General features: G+C 41.7%; 1 protein-coding gene across 1 annotated transcript; it reads right to left on the bottom strand.

Moving 5' to 3' along the window:
• Positions 1-1831: 1831 nt before the first annotated feature.
• On the bottom strand, positions 1832-15659 carry CNOT11 (CCR4-NOT transcription complex subunit 11). Its single transcript, XM_027674926.1, has 7 exons — positions 15178-15659; positions 13638-13802; positions 9135-9287; positions 8388-8590; positions 7416-7618; positions 4499-4595; positions 1832-2058 (listed from the first exon to the last, which is right to left on the bottom strand). The coding sequence occupies exons 1-7, from the start codon at positions 15581-15583 to the stop codon at positions 1861-1863; spliced, it is 1425 nt and encodes a 474-aa protein (XP_027530727.1). The 5' UTR covers positions 15584-15659; the 3' UTR covers positions 1832-1860.
• Between the last annotated feature and the right edge of the window lie 942 nt (positions 15660-16601).

The raw sequence follows: 16601 nt of genomic DNA, 5'->3' as shown, positions 1-16601 counted from the left end.
AGCCTGTGCCACTTTACCCCTGTAACCAATACCGGGGGGAGTGGGTTAACCTTGGCTGGCTGCTGTCCTGTTGAAGAGGGGGAAAGTAAGATGGAAGAACTCATAGGTCAAGATAAGAAAGTTACAAATTACCATCACAGGCAAAACGGACTTGAGTAGATGAAGATTACTTTTAAATGGCAATAAATTAATTTTAGAGTAAGATAGTAAGAAATAGAAAACTAAAACTACCATTCTCTCTAGGCTCAACTTGACTCCCTCCTCACTCTTCTCCCTTTCATGTGCATGGTGGCACGGGGATGGGGAAGAAAGGGTGTGGTCAGCCTGTAACAGTTGGTCTCTGCTGTCTCCTGGTCACCCTTTTCCCCTGCTCCATCATGACCTCCCTCGTAGGGGCTGCATTTCTTAAATAAGTGCTCCAATGTGGATCCTCTCCATTAGGTATAGACCACTGCTGGGTTATCACAGAGCTGGCGCCAGCCTGGCTGAGGGGCTTGGCTGTGCCAGTTTGTCTGACCTGCTTCTCACACGGGGCAGCCTTGGCCTCTCTTAAAACATTAACACACAAGTTAGAGCACAAGCTTAGTTAACTGTTGCTGCTAAAAACATCTCATAGCAAATGTCTTGGGTTTTAGAAAGAACATCTACAATTGGACAGACCTTAAATGTTACATTAGTTGACTTGATACATCCTAACTCTGGGAAGCTACACAAGTCTAACCCCTAATGAGGAGAGAACACTTCTCACAGGACTTCTTACCAAAAGATTATGCTGTGTGAGATGAGTAATCAATGGGATTTTCAATCCAAGCAATTCTGCAATTTAAATCAGTTGGAAAGAGAAAGCCAAAAGACAGTCTTAACCTTGCATTACTGATCTTGCACTTCCTAAAAATTTGAGAAGCAGATTTAAAACAGCTTTCATTTATCAATCAAGCATTAAATTGGAACTAGTCAGCTTTTCAAGTTACTTTCCTTTTCAGTCTCAAGGCTTGAATAACAGCAGCTATTCTACTATCAGCTTAAAATAATAGTTACACTGACTCCTTCCCCAGTTTCCCCAACACCAGGCATTTAACCATGTGAATGGTACTACCCCTCTATGCTTTAGAAGGAAGACACTATTTTAACTTTGGCAGCCACAGAGCAACTGCCTATGCAAGTTTGGAAGCAGGAAGAGGGTCATGCCTTGGATTTTTATGGAAGCAATGGCACCATCTTTCCTCCATGAAATTTTCTCACAAGCATGAAATAGGTGTGGTATTTCAGCTACTGCTGGCATGATTCTGGAAATATTCAGTGATCTTGAAAAGAGAGAGTACCACTCTAAACCTACAGCACCCAACACTTCATTTCTGCCATGTAACGATAAGCCTTTAGCAGTTTCTAGACATCAAGACAGACTTTGCCTTACTCGCTAAAACCGCCATGCATTTTTAGGAGTTGTATCCGGCTCCTAGGAGGTCTTACACAGTGAACAAAGGGCAAAACAAGGAAGTTACTTACCTTGATACAAGTCGACTTTAGTTATACACAAAAAGTTTTGGGCACAAAACTGCGAGTGGCAGATTAATACTGAAATTTGCTGTGAAATGCTAGGTATCATTTATATTCTCTCTGGAATTAGAACCTGAATCTCAGGACATACATACAACATACAAAGGTTAACCACAGTCAAAAATAGCATAACGCCGAACGCATTTCATGAACTTAAACATGTGTAGCTGAAAAATCCTTATTTATTGTTTAAATGCATAAAATGCTATTTATAATGTATTACATAATCCAGGGATTTAAGTTTAAAATAGACAATTAGTATAGAACTCTGGCACAAGGGGTTTTTTGCCAGTGACAGTCACTTTATTTTGACGTTTTCATTTCTGATGGATTTTCCCCTGTGTCTAGTGTCTTCAGCAATCTGAAGAGGCCAGCTGCTTCTCGTATCCGACTGAACTCAATACAGAATGCTTGCACTTCTATAAACAAGTCCTGTACATTAATAATTTTGTTTCTGATTAAAGACTGAAGAAAAACACAAACAAGACGTACCAGGCGGTTCTGAAACAAAAGAGACATGGTTTCATAATCCAAATAAATGTCTGCAGCCTAGTCAGTTAAAGGACTGTTGGCCCTCAGCAGTACAAGTGAGGCATTTCAGGAGCAGTTCAGCTTCATCAGCTATCTGGTGGTACTTCAGCTTTTTCAATGAAAAAGTTGAATCCTCTGCTTTATAGTTCTGTACTTCTGGATACAGGAGCTTTCTCAACATTAATCCCATGTACATACGAAGCACTAGACCCACCTATGCACTGCACTTAATTTGTTATGTAATCTCTGAATAAAGGCAGAGAGAAAGGATAATAGTTTAAGATGATGTCATCATTTGGGTCCTGCTTAGTCTTACTTTCTACAATAACACCATAAAGAAAAATGAACAAGCTTCATATCTCAAAATTCCCATCACATTATCAAGGCACTCCAGATGGGAAGTGACAGCAACAGAACTGATTCCAAACTTCCTTCATGGAAAGTGCTCTGCTGCTGAATTAGCAGACCCTCTTGCTCTATCTTAGAAGGAAAGACAGTTCCAGGGACACCTAATCCAAGAATATGCCTCAGAGTTTATGGCTCACTTCCTGCCTGATCCAATGAAAACAGAGGATCTTGGAAGTGTTCCTCCTTAAGAGCTGCTTAGGTAGGACCTTGAAGAGCATGCTGGGAGTTGGGAAATGAAGGCCTAGGAACTGGCACCTAAAATTTGTCATACATAGATCCAGTCACTACTCTCTGCTTTACACAGAGCACATTCTTCCCCAAGGACAAAAGCAGATTTTTATCTTTAAGTGGTCTCATACTACTTCATATTATGAGCTGAACCCAAACCTTTCTCTAAAAGCAACTATATACATGTACGATGTTTATCAGACAGAACGGAGGGGCTTGATAGATTAATTGTCCACAGCATTTAAGATTATTTGACACTAAATTTAAGATATCAGCTATTTTTTTCAGGAACTGAGTTTACTACTCCAAAATTTACTACCTGTAACAAGAAAATTCAGAAAGTGAACAACCGATTTCCTTCACTGCAATCAAAAGGCATCATGCTTTCTCTGCAATACCAGTTAGTTACAAGAGTAACTTTAATAATTGAGGAACATGAAACTCGGAGCAAAAGAACAAATGCAAGATACTGGCTGACTCCCACTTTCTGAGGATCATTTCCAATAGTAGTTTTGTACCATACTTTTTAAAACAAAACATCTTATGTCTGTGAGGCCTTATACACATTAAGAAAGTGTTATATCTCCTAAGCTCTGCATGCTGCTTAGGGATCAGTACGTGTTCCTTGACCCTCTATTCTTTTGTCCCATGTGTGCCTGAAGCACAGCTCCTACATGGTCTCTTCGAGCATGAGCCCCTTTGAGCACAGTGTCCCACTCTGGGTGTATTCTCAGCTGCAGTCCAGGTCTGCTGCTATTTTCCTGTTCCACTACCAAATATAATAGGTACAGCTGCTATTCAGCAGGTCACAGGTCAAGTCACTCGTGTGTTTGGCAGAGTCTCAAAGCAGAGAAGCATCAGAAACCACCAGAAGATAACAAATGGTTAGTCACCATCTGGAAGGGTGCCAAGAACAAGACAGAAGGAGGGTTGCTGCTATCTCAAACCCCACTGCAACCCCACTCTCTGTACTGTGCACAATTTTCATCTCTGTAGCTTAAGGATATAGTAGAGCTGGAGAAAGCACTAGAGAAGGACACCAAAAAAGCTTAAGGAACAGCTGCCTTGTTGCAAGAGAATAATGAGGCTGCAGTTCTTCAGTATTGAGAGGAAAAAGCTGAGGCAGGACTTGGTCAAGATTCACAAAGCCCTGGGTAAACTGAACATGGAACTATTTTTCACCAATGATGTACCCAAGAAAACAAGTTCTACTGGGCACTTGGTGAAACCAACGTATCAGGAGAGAAGGAAGTACCTCACACAGTACACAGACAACCCTGCATGCTGAAGGTGATGAAACCTCTCCAGATTTCCCCTGATCCTCCCCAGTCAGGGATCTTTAACGTGGCTACAACTTGCATGCTGGTACTGAAGGAGTATGACAGGCTTGTGAAGCAGAGTATGGTCTCAGGAAGACAAAACACTTGCAAGCTGTTACAGGTCACTATTGAAAAGCGAGACTTCCACGTGAGTTTTGTAACATCATCTCAGAGGTCTGGAAGTGTTGGGCACACTTGTATAGAAAACAAGCTTGAAGCTTAAAACTAAGCAGAAGGAAAACTAATACTGGGGGAGAAAAAAAGGGTGAGTGACAACCTTTCGGATGCAAGAACCCTAGTCACATAAAACTGCAGTTTTGCCAGGAAGAAATGTATGATGTCTACAGAAAAAAAGGGAACAGTAATTACCTGTGAAGTCTTATAAAATCACAGCACATATTAAACAGAGCAATATATGGGACACTTTTTCCAAACCAATTTATTCAAGTACTCACCTGCATATATTTGTCTTTAATCTGTTCACAGGTGGAGATACAATTGGAGATATAAAGATGAATAAATTCAGGTGGGAGATCAACTGCAGTAGTAAGTCTGTTCAAATAAAAAATATCCAGTGGTTTATGAAACCCTAATTCTAGTGATTCTGTTGCAAAACAAGTAAGTTAGACCTGTGATATTAGTTTATTCCCAGTCCTGTCATACAGAGCTGATTTTTGACAGCTTCCACAGACATTTCTACATATTTAAATTTCTTCATTAAGAGTCCAAAACGTTTTATTTTAACTCTGACACAGAAGCTGAGTTAGATTGGTTTCTAGTATATCTGACACACCTACAAACATTACACAAATGAGTCAGTGACACTACTTTCCAATTTACAACGAGGCCCTCTAGCTGTCTTGAGTACCAGGGCTATTTGCAATAAGCACTGCAATACCGTTTTGCTTATTCATATTTGAATTTCATGTACTGATTCTAGATGCTGAAATCCTTCCTTATTTATACAAATGGAATAACTCTGTTACTGCAAAATATCAGCTCTTTAGTTCCTTCAGCTGTAAGTTTCAGTCCTAGTATCTGGAGCAATATGAATCTCTACAGTTCAAATAAGAGACCCTGACTAGATGAAAAAGTTAACTAAAGATTGATGATGCACAGTAATCTCAGAAGCTTCTTACTACAGAAGAACTGGAGAACTATTGCATCAAAGAATGGTACTGGTGTATTTTTAAGGGTTAACAGCAAAGCACACCTATTTGTGTTTTAACAATACTGACTACCAATGTATTTGAGTTGCCACTGTTTCTTAACTGAAAGAGCAGTACCGCTCTTTTAAGATAACAACATACACTAAATGTAGAACTGCCTTAAGGTTACAATAGAATTTGACCCAAGTAAATCCAATCAGTCCTATCTCAAGTAGTGAAAAGGGGGCAATAGGGAAAAAGGTGCATGTTTTAGTTTCAAGTGCAGTTTCAATTTTTTGTCTTATTTCACTTAAAAATCAGTGTCTCCCTGTTTGCACTGACAGTCATTTGTCAGCTTGATAGAAGTTGTTCCTATGGTAGCTGTGCTGTGGGAGAACCAGCATGCCTGGTGGTGTAGCTATCTTGGACATTCAGGGCAGTAACAGCTGTCAGTCTGCACCAGTAGGGAGGGATTTGTTTCAGGTATGTTTCTTTCCTCAAATGATATTTAAGTGCAATTTGACCCTTCTGCAAAAAGACTGCTGAAGAAGGCTGATTTGGTAGTTCACATTCAGTAAGTGCCATTCAGAAATGGAAGAAAGTAAGACAGATGTACTTCTGTAGTTTGTGGGGATTAGCTGTCTGAGAAGTTTTCCTATTTAAGGGGCTAGCATTCTGTTAAGAAACATGCAGAAGTTATTCTCAATGAAAACAGGGCATGAACCTAAAGCAGGGCCACCATTTAACAATAACACCTTTTGTTCACTTAAACTGCATCAAGAATGCAAATTGAGATTAGGCAGATTAGCCACGTGGAATTAACTGTTTGTGGAGGATTCTCACAATAGCTGCCCTTTGTCCCACTGTACTCTTCTATCTCCTACACTGGCATACCTCAAGAAGGATCAAAATGAACATTTCCAGATGTCCTAATTAAACACAACTGCTCCCTCAGTCGGAAGAAAAGACGGAAGCTAGAGACGAGGCTAAACTTTTAGGTATGAGAAAAAGAACATGAATTCTTGTGACCGGTTAGAGGAGGTGTCAATCACTACAGTTCAAAAACAAACCCATTCAGTAACTGGTCATTTTGCAAGGCAGGAACTAAACCTGCAGCTTCCTGGGACATAGGACATCTACTTGCTAGGGAAATTTATATATTAACCAGAACTTGAGGTCTGAAGGAAACATTCAGACATATTATAGATTGCAGTGATAGACTCTCTTAAGTGACACCATTTTAAATACTGTTTTGAGCTCAGTGTGTCAGTTTGAAAAAATAATCTTCTAGCAGACATCAATTCCAGCTGAAGTTATGTAAAATAGAACATGTATTTCCCTATTCTTTTCAAAGGAGAAACACTTTGCTAATATTAGAGAGTAATACAGTGTTTTCTAAAGAAAATAAGCCTCTCCATTCTTGGAGTAGGGACTGAAAGATTAACTAGCAAAGCACCTGTGCAAGAAATTAGCTTTGTACCATACCTAATATGGTATGTTATGAATAATTAATATAAATTTTTTTTAATTTAAACAATTATATAAAATTATAATTAAAATAAAGTGTAATATATACCTCCAATATCACATCTTTCTCCTGGGAAATTGTGAGGGTTTTTTTCCTGTTGCAATTTTGCTGCTGCTAATAGGAAGCTGTTAATATTACAGTTATATTTTAAAATAGCAAGGCTGTAAAAAGGAACTTAAAAATTGGCTGTGTTCTCTCAACTCAGCACTGAAGATGTTTGAGAGGTCCAATTCTTTAATACCCACCCTCAACTAACTTTATAAACTTAGTCTGGACTAAAATAAGAGGTTTTTTCCTTAAACTACAGGCACCACCAATAAAGAACTACAGGAAAGGAAGTAAAGCCTTTATGAAAGAAACAGCATTAGACAGTCCAGTAGTCATAAAAAGCAACAAATCCACAGCACACTCTTCCTTGCAGGATTAATCAGAGAACGCTGAGACTTATTATTAAAACAGTATGAAAAAAAAATCCAACAAAAACACCATAAAGAAATTGAAAAGGCAATGACAGGTTGATACTCTTTTCCTACACTGTAATCTGACTAGCTATTTCTTCCGTTCCTGTTACTTTTGGTAGTGTTTGGAATGCATCTAAATACAGCCCTGTGGTCAGCCTCACAATCACTTAATAACTGTTCATGTTTTTGTTTTACATACTTAGCAAAACCTTTTTAGATTTAAGATCGTACTCACCGATTTACAACTTCCATTGAATGTAAGGACATGTCCATGTTGACCAAGACAGAAAAATACTCTGTTATTTGACTAGACTGCATTAGTTTCAGCAACATTTCTATAGCTACTAAAGGATTGTTTTCAACCAGGTCTGGCAGTTTGGCAGGAGTGAGACCAATATGGTAAACAAGCTTGGGATCCTTTTCCAATTCTCCAAGGAGCTGTGAAGAAAAAAAAACAAAAAAAAACCAAAAACTCTCGGTTTGTTTTTCCTCAACTATTCATGTTACTGTTTGAAGAAACTACTATAATACATCTAAGATACAGAATGATAACCCTTTAGATGTAGGCTTCTCAATTGAAAAAACACTGGCCTACTTTAAAATTTCCATGTACAGGCAATTGTGGCCATAAAACCTTTAATAAGGCATTTAGCAGTCTTTCATCAGTGGGTGGTAAAGAAGAGAGAAAAAAACCACATGAAAAGTTTCAGCCGCCTTTAGTTTCCTGTACAGCAGAAGAAAATCTCAATTTCAGGTTCACTGTTGTCAGAAAGAGGTCTGCAAATAAGGGTTATTTTATAGTGTCAGCATAATGATTATGAAAAAAAGCCCACTGAAATCAGGGGTAATATTATCAAATTGAGAAAAAATAAATAATTTGGTGTTGGTATTTCTGAAATAATTATGTATCAACAGCTTCCACAGAAGCATGAATAACTCAGTTACATGAAGATTTTTCCATGCAGAAAAATATCGGTGTCGCTTATTGATCAACTATAACTACATCCAGTCACTGCTATGGAGTTTAAGGATTTCTTCCTAAATAATACAAACCCAAGTCAAAATTCTTGGGTTTTTACAATTTGAAGTACTTGGAGTTTCCTGAATCCAAACACAGATCATTTAAAGTGCTCAAAGTTTTCTAAAATACATGAGTTAGACAGCTTGTTAGGGAATCATTTTAGACAGCAAAGTGCATCATACTTACCTGTGTTTGCTGTGGGGAAGTCAAAGGACTTTTAAAAGCTTTTGCCATGATTCTTTTTATCTCCACTCCAGTGCTGTTCTTAACACACATTGATTTATCCCACTGAATTGTGTGATCTGGCTCAATGGGATTTAACCATGCCAATTCATCCTCACATATATGGAGTGGAGGTGGTGGTCGAATGAACTCTGGTCGGAAATGACCTAAAATGGCAACAAAGTGAAATATTTTCTTAGGCTGTGGGTATTCGGTTTTACATCAGTACAAAAATAATCCCCAAAGCCCCTATGTCTTTAAGCCACTATAACACTGAGAACAGCATTACAATCCTATTTGCCTCCCAGAAAAACATTTATTTATGATTTTTAGTGATATCATTACATCAGTCTGTTTTTCTTCTTGATTCAGATCACTAAGTTACTGATCCCATGGTCTTTTTCCCCTCACACAGCAACTGCTTCCTTGGGAGGTGTTACCAGCCAATGCAGATCTTAGTGCAGGGTCTAAGATCTGTCAGCCAACAGATGACATGGGGAAGAGCTTGAAGACAGACTCCAGATTTTTCAAAGTCTGAAAATGTGAACGCTATGGAATCTGATCTACAGATAGCCTGACAGTGCAGTTTTGTGCTGTTTCCTTCATCTTAACTCCCATTTCATACTTCTCAATTCCATTATATTTTATCTGAAGAACTAGAATAACACAGCATGTCACGTTACAGAAACAAAGATGTGAAAATGCACATACTTTCTATAGGAGGTTTTGGTCCACTCACTAAGGCTTCCGTGATCTGGGAAGCAACAGAGCTGTCAAAACCAGAGTTGGAAGAATCTGGGTCAGGATCACTGAGAATGCTGGGGAAGCTGGCCTTGCTCTGTGTTGGCAACTCGGACTGGCGTTCTGAAAGAAGAATATTAAAGCATAAAACTGAAACAGAGGTGCCTTGAATATTAAAGGTAGAGAAAAACAAGCAGCTTTAAAAAAAAGAACAAGCTTAAAAAAAACAAACAACAGATAACATCAACATGCAATTTAGTACAGCATCAGGCAGCTAGTAGTGAGAGTGCCAGCTGACAGGCAAGGGACTGAGATATACAGCAAGGATAAAGAAGAAATAGAAATTAATCTTAAACTTAGTCTTTGCTCTAGAAAAGGTAGGTAACTGTTGTAATCTGCATCCAAAAGCACATTATTAGGTTCCCATGCTACTCCTGAAAGAGTTCACATGGTGTATCTAATTTTGTAATCACTCTCAGAGCAGGTAAGTGAGAAATCTACATGGATCCATTCACAGAAGACAGTGGTTATACTAGACCTGAAGTCAGGTATTCAAATTCACCCAACGCATTTCCGTGGCATTGCCTAACCTACTAGTGCATTCACTGTCAAGCCACAGTCAATGCTCCTTTGGAAAACAATGGAGTTTTAACTGTTATGTGATTCTAGAGAGGTCATCATTAAAGCAAACCTGAAAGGAGCTGAAAGTGTCCCTTTGAAAGCCAAACTACGGAACAAGTTACATAAAAATAATATTAAGGTTAGTATATACAGCCAAAGACTTGAAGAAAAAGTGGCCAAAAAGAAAATATGGGGGCTCAATACTCGCATTGTCAGATTTTTACATGCTCTTCTGTCACAATCTATTTACTCTTCCGTATATGAAGACTTGATGGCTAATCTTCTATGTACTATTTGAAGAGATCATGTTTTCCATTGCTTTGGCAAAAAAACTCTGAAGAACAAAATCCAGAAAAATCCCCACTACAGAAACACTACCTGACACTCCTCCCTCCCAGCCCATTAACACAGAACACTAGGAAGCAGATTAAGCCTTAAGCAATCTGAAGTCCAAAATTGTTGGTAGCACACAAGAAATCCCTTGAAGAAGTTCTTCGTGAAACTAAACACCATTCCTTTTCCTGGCTAATTGAGTGTAGTGCTGTCATATTTTGTGTGCCCTAACACTTCTAAGCAAAGTGTGCTTGCTCCTTTCTGTGCAACCATGTTGAGGCTTCCCAGCTTCCCATGCACATGAACTATTTCATATGACTCCAACCAGATCTGCAAGAGACGCCGAAATTGTGAGTGACAAAAGGATCATCAAAACAAAGTACCACCCAGTGGCTTTCTGTCCTACTTTACCCAACTATTTCAGATAACGCAAATATTTGCATATATACTCACCAAAGCAGCACAGTAGGGTATGTTTTTCTATTAAAGGCAACAACTAGCATACTTTTCAGTTATTTAAACAAAAAAACATTTTAAAGGCAAAGTCCAAATGAGCTGGTTAATAAAACATGTCTTCTACATAATAAATTGTTTCAAACTCCATCTCCTGAGTACTTTCACTTAGCCACTGGACAGAAGGGCTGATTTAACAAATGAAGTGCAGGAGTGAAGGGGAGACATTGGGTGGGTTTTTTCTATTTTTTTATTTGTACTCTAGAATTTAAATTCACCAGTCAGTAAGTCACTGATTTGTTTGTAACCTCATAATCTGAAATTATTACTGATGCTTAACTAGAAATATTTCAATTCACAGATTTCAGAAGTCTGCCCGAGCCCTTAGTTATTTGCATTGAAGCTCAGTTCACCCTCACAGCTTTGAGAATTAGGGCTGAATCAACAGTTTCAGGTAAGCAGAAGTAAGAATTAAAACAAGGTATTTAACAGAAAATAATAAAGCACCTTAAACTAAGACATTTAAATTTTAAAAATTTAAACTGAAAACAAACCTTTAGGTTCCTCTATGGAGCTTTTTTTTTTCTTTTTACAGGTAAAAAGAAATTTCCTTTGATTCTTAAAGAAAGCTCTACAATGTATTAAAAACTTTAATACAGGTCAGTTAATCCCAGATCAAACAAGGAATTAGCAGTCACTTAGGAGTACTTTGCCAGAAGACCCATCCCTTCAACTAGGAGAAAATTACATTTTTGATAGGATAACACACCACATCATTACAGGGCAATACCAAAGCTTGAATTAGTTCTCTGTAGATCAAAAGGAGAAGAGAACAGAGCAAGTTTTAATACTCATTCCCAAGATGCTCGATCCAGCATTCTATTTTTTTTGGGGGAAGGGAAGATGGGAGGCAGATAAACACTAAAAATAAAAAAGAAAATAAAAAATAGAAATACTACCATACAGCTACAATTGTCACAGTGAGTTCAAGTTCAGAAGACAAGCCAAGTGTCTTTCCTCCCTTTAAAAAACACAAAGATTGGGAAAGATAAACTGATTGAAAAAAGTTAATGCTTTCTAAGTTATTTTAGTTGATTTTGCAGATATATGCTAAAGCAAGTAAAAATCATCCTGCTCTAAATACCCCTCAATTCGTCTCAGGGACCACAATTTTGAAGGGCTACCAAGTCTTCCAGTTGTTACGTTCTGTGAAATATGGAGGTGGGAAGTGTAAACACAACACCACAAACATTGCATCTACTGTGCCATCATCCTACACCAGCTTCATCCTGCATACTGAGTCATTAGGAGAAATAATACTGAACACTTGTGAAAGAAATCGCACTTTCCAAAACAAGCAAAATATTTATCTTCTAAAAAAGTGACTAGAGAGCAGACAGTTGTTTTAGGGAGCTCCAGCAAGAAGCCTGAGTAAGACAGCATAAACTTTTTCAGATGCAGCTGATTTTGTTACATAACTCCTATTACTGCTCATAAGCAATTAGTTGTGCATGTTTACTGGATTATTTAAACAATTATACATGCACATCTCACAGGATTTAATTTTGCAAAGCACCATTAATGACTTTGCATTGTACTTTCAGCCACCATTGACTTGTATTTTAAAAAAGAACAAATTAAAATATGTGGCCTGGAGTACCCATTCATCCAACTACCATTTTGAGGTTGCCCAGAGAAGCTGTGGATGCCCCATCCCTGGGAAGTGTTCAAGACCACGTTGGACAGGGCTTTGAACAACCTGGTCTAGTGGAAGCTATCCCTACCCATGGCAGGGGGGTTGGAATTAGATGATCTTTAAGGTCCCTCCCAACCCAAACCATTCTCTTATCCTATGATTTCATTTGTAATATGAACAAACTCTTCAGAAGGCAAACACAGTACCAAGGACAAAACAAATAAAAACAAATGAAAAAAATCATCTCCAGGCTTCTTAAGGCATCACATATGTCTTATGGTAAAAATCAAGTTCCCTGAAGTTTCTCAGAATCTGAATTTGCTAAAGTATTCTGGAAAATACAGACAGGATGAACAGAACAAGAACCAGAAGGGTTTGTCTTGCCCGTGATGGTATGTTAGGGTGTTGAATCTGCATTTTCAAAAGATCCCACAGTCTAGAAATAGCAGCTAAGGAGGACACCAGAGGACATTTGTACGCTGTGAATGAGGGACAGTGTACCACAGCATCACAAGTCAATGTCAGAGTCTAGAGAAAAAAATTACAATACCGAGATACAACTGCAGGACAGAGAAAGTCTAAATAGTGCAATAAACCACATTGTACTGATACAGAAGTGGGATGGTCAGTTTTCAAGCAAGCAGGTCTATTTGCACATACCTAGAGAAAAAAAACCAGTATTTTTTGGTGTTCAAAGCGGCACCTTCTTCCCAACAATATATTTCAGATTAGCTCCAGATGTGACTCATCAGTCAATGTGACCTGAACAATCACATTCCTCCTCATGTTCTCCTGTCAAAGGATAAGCATCACATTGCTTTTCTTTTCAATCTAGCAAAAGTGGATCACTTTCCCACTCTTGAGCTAATGCTGCAAGATGTAACTTTATAATAAACTGATGATATAATTGTAATAAGTAATAGTCAATTTGCCAGGTACAGCTGAAGTACTGGTACAAGACAGCAGTGTGACAGCTATGCTTTTTCTCTCACACTACAAATATTGCAAAGGGTGAAAAGGGGTAAAAATACAGAAAAAACACCCACAAAATAAAACAAAAAACCTCCACCCTTAAAAAAAACCAACAAACCACCAAGCTTTAGATTAACACCTTCCTATACTTGCAAAATGCTCTCATATTTAAGGCAGTGGCATACATGCTTAAAAAGCTACTGTTAAAGGATAAGAGTTAAGGTGTAATATCTGCTTGAAGTTTCTCCATGTGCTGGAACAAGGGCTTGAAGACACTACACCACAGTTTAAACTTTTCCATATTTAGGACAGATGAGAGTGTTTCTCAGGTAACTCACAGTCATGGTACAATTACAGTTTCCATTCATAAGAGAACCACAGCCACAAACCTTCCTTACCTGCTAATGCCAGCTGAAGCCCGCTTATATCCACTGACTGGGCCATGTTCCCCACATCCATTGCAGCAATCTGCCGAGGAGTCTTCTTGAACAGCTCTCTGGGAGGGGCCAACATCAGTTGAGAAAGAAAGAATTTTTCTGGAGGAGTTATGGGAGGTAAGAAGCCTGTGGACACACAGTGAAAAACAATTCCTGGTTTTTAATGCAGGAGCATTAACAGTTTCCATACGCTTCTTGTATAACAAGCAAAACTAAAATGCAAACTGATGTATTATTTATGGCAAGGTCAGTGCAGCTGGAGAGTCTGTGTGCACACACAAAATTGTTACCTACTCAGTTCCTAAAGCAATGGAAAATGCAGCACTACACTGATCACTGTTCTGCATCTTGACATGCAAAATCTGAGGCTAAGTCACTCACAGTGGTTTATTCACACACTTTACAATCCAGACAACCAGTGAGCCACTAAGTATGACCTGACATCGCAATTCACAGAATCAGGGAATGGTTTGGGTCAGAAGGAACCTTAAAGACCATCTTGTTCCAACCCTTCTGCCACAGGCAGGGACACCTTCCGCTAGACCAGGTTGCTCAGCACTCCATCCAGCCTGGCCTTGAACACTTCCAGGGATGGGGCATCCACAGCTTCTCTGGGCAACCTGTTCCAGTGTCTCACCACCTGCACAGTAAAGAATTTTTTACTAACATCTAATCTAAACCTAGTCTCAGTTTGAAGCCATACCCCCTTGTTCTGTCACTACAGGTCCTTGTAAAAAGGTCCATCTCCATTTTTCTTATAGTCTCCCTTCAGGGACTGGAAGGCTGCAACTAGGTCACCCCGAAGTCTTCTCTTCTCCAGGCTGAACAAATCCAATTCTCTCAGCATTTCCTTGTGCTGAGAGGTGCTCCATTCTCCTAATTAACTTGGTGGCCCTCCTCAGGACTCCCTCCAACAGGATTTTTTTTTTTTAGAAACCGATTTACACAATGCTGTCACACTTGTATTTACTGAAGAGGGGGAAAAGTGTTTCATGTACTTGTCTCTAAGAGGTTTGTTTCACAGCTTCACAGCTGTCAGAAGCCTCTTATCACCTCCAGGTTTTTGTAATGGCTTTCTTCAAAAAAATTCTGTGTTATCACAGAATCAGTTAAGTTAGAAAAGACCTCTGAGATCATCAAGTCCAAACAATGACCAAACACCACCACGACAACTAGACCATGGCACTAAGCGCCATGTCCAGTCATTCCTTAAACACCTCCAGGTGACTCTACCACTTCCCTGGACAGTCTATTCCAATGTCACATCACCAACCCCCACCTGGCTACAACCTCCTTTCAGGTAGAGAGTAATAAGGTCTCCCCGACCCTCCTCCTCTCCAGGCCAAACAGCTCCAGCTCCCTCAGACAGATGCAGAGCGCGGTGAGGTCCCTGCAGGCGGCCTGTCTGACACGGAGCCTGGAGCTGCCGGCCGTGCAGAACTCCCACGGCTTTTTCCGGGAGGGCCCCCGTGCCGCCCGTTGCCCCGGCGATGGGACACACCTGAGAGCGGGGTACGCTCCGCCTCGTCGCCGCCGCGCTCGGGCGCGGGGTTGAGCAGGTGCGCGAAGACGGCGGCGAAGGGGTTGGCGGCGAGGGGCTCGGTGCGGTACATCTCCCACAGCAGGTACAGCGCGGTGAGCCGCTGCGCGGGGCTGGGCAGCAGGTCGGGCTGCTGCAGCAGCAGGACGAGCACCGAGCCCAGCCGGAAGTGCTCGGCCTTCCCGAAGTAGTGGTGGAAGGCGCTGGAGAGCCCCTCGAAGGTGCTGCCGCCCGCCTCCTCCGACACGATGCTCAGCAAGCTCGACAGCTCCTTCGGCGACAGGCTCATCCTGCCGCCCGCCGCCGACTCGCCCGCCTCCGCTCCCACCTGCGTGCCGGGCGCGGGGCTCCCGCCGCCCCCGGGCATCCGACCCCGACCGCAGCCCCGGCACCACCACCCTCCGCGCTACCCGCGCTTTACGGCGCTGCCGTAAAGGCTCCCAGGGCGTTCCGGTGGCGGCGGCGGCGGGGCGGCGCGCGCGGCCGGGTCGCACCGGGATTGGCCCGGGCGGCCCCACGGGGGCGGGGCGTTGGCCCGCGCGGCCCCGCGCGGTCCCGCGGGGAGCCGGCAGGGGGCGCGTGGCAGCGGCGGGGCTGCCGGGATGGGTGCGGGAGCGGGGAACGCGCCGCTTCCCGCCCGGGGATGCTCGTAGGCTGGAGCGGGGTCCCGCTTCCTTGAGCCCCCATCGCTGCCTCCCTCGCCCTGTCCGGCTGTGCGTCCAGGGGTTTTCGCTGGCCGAGGAACACCTCGTGGCCGTGCCGTTTAACGGCATGGATTGGGTCCATTGAAGGGTCTGGAGCACAACTCCCATGAGGAGTGGCTGAGAGAGCTGCGGCTGTTGAGCCTGGAGAAGAGGAGGCTCGGGGGACCCTGACAGGAGGTTGTAGCCATGTGGGGGTCGGCTCCTTCTCCCAGGCAACCGGTGACAGGACAAGAGGACATAGGCTCAAGCTGTGCCAGGGGTGGTTTAGGTTGGACATTAGGAAGAATTTTTCATAGAAAGTGACATTGGCATGGGCTGCCTAAGGAGGTGGTGGAGCGCTGTGCGATATCCCACTTCTTTCCGTAGGAAGGGAAACCTCGCCCCTGGCACCTTCCCCTGTCACCACCCTGAATGGGCGTAAAGGCTCGTTCCATACACTCAGAGGCTCTATGTGTCCCTGGGAGAGGGACAGGAAAGAGACGCCAGGGCTGTGTTCCAGCCGGCAGCCGTGGCAGTCTTGCCTTACCTTGCTTCTGGTGTTCGAAGGGAAGGCTGTGTTAACCTGCTCCTGCTGCCCATCTCTGTCCTGCCCAAAGTGCGTCCTGGATGGCTGGTGTTCATCCGTTTCTTCCATGGTCCAGTTCAGTTGAGAATATCCACTTTGCTGATGGGGCTCTCAGG

Source organism: Neopelma chrysocephalum, unplaced genomic scaffold (genome assembly GCF_003984885.1).
Source record: "Neopelma chrysocephalum unplaced genomic scaffold, ASM398488v2 Primary Assembly neopelma1_25, whole genome shotgun sequence".
In the NCBI taxonomy this organism is placed as follows: Eukaryota; Metazoa; Chordata; class Aves; order Passeriformes; family Pipridae; genus Neopelma; species Neopelma chrysocephalum.
The sequence above is the reverse complement of the archived record's forward strand: the minus strand, read 5'-3'. Positions and strand labels throughout refer to the sequence as shown.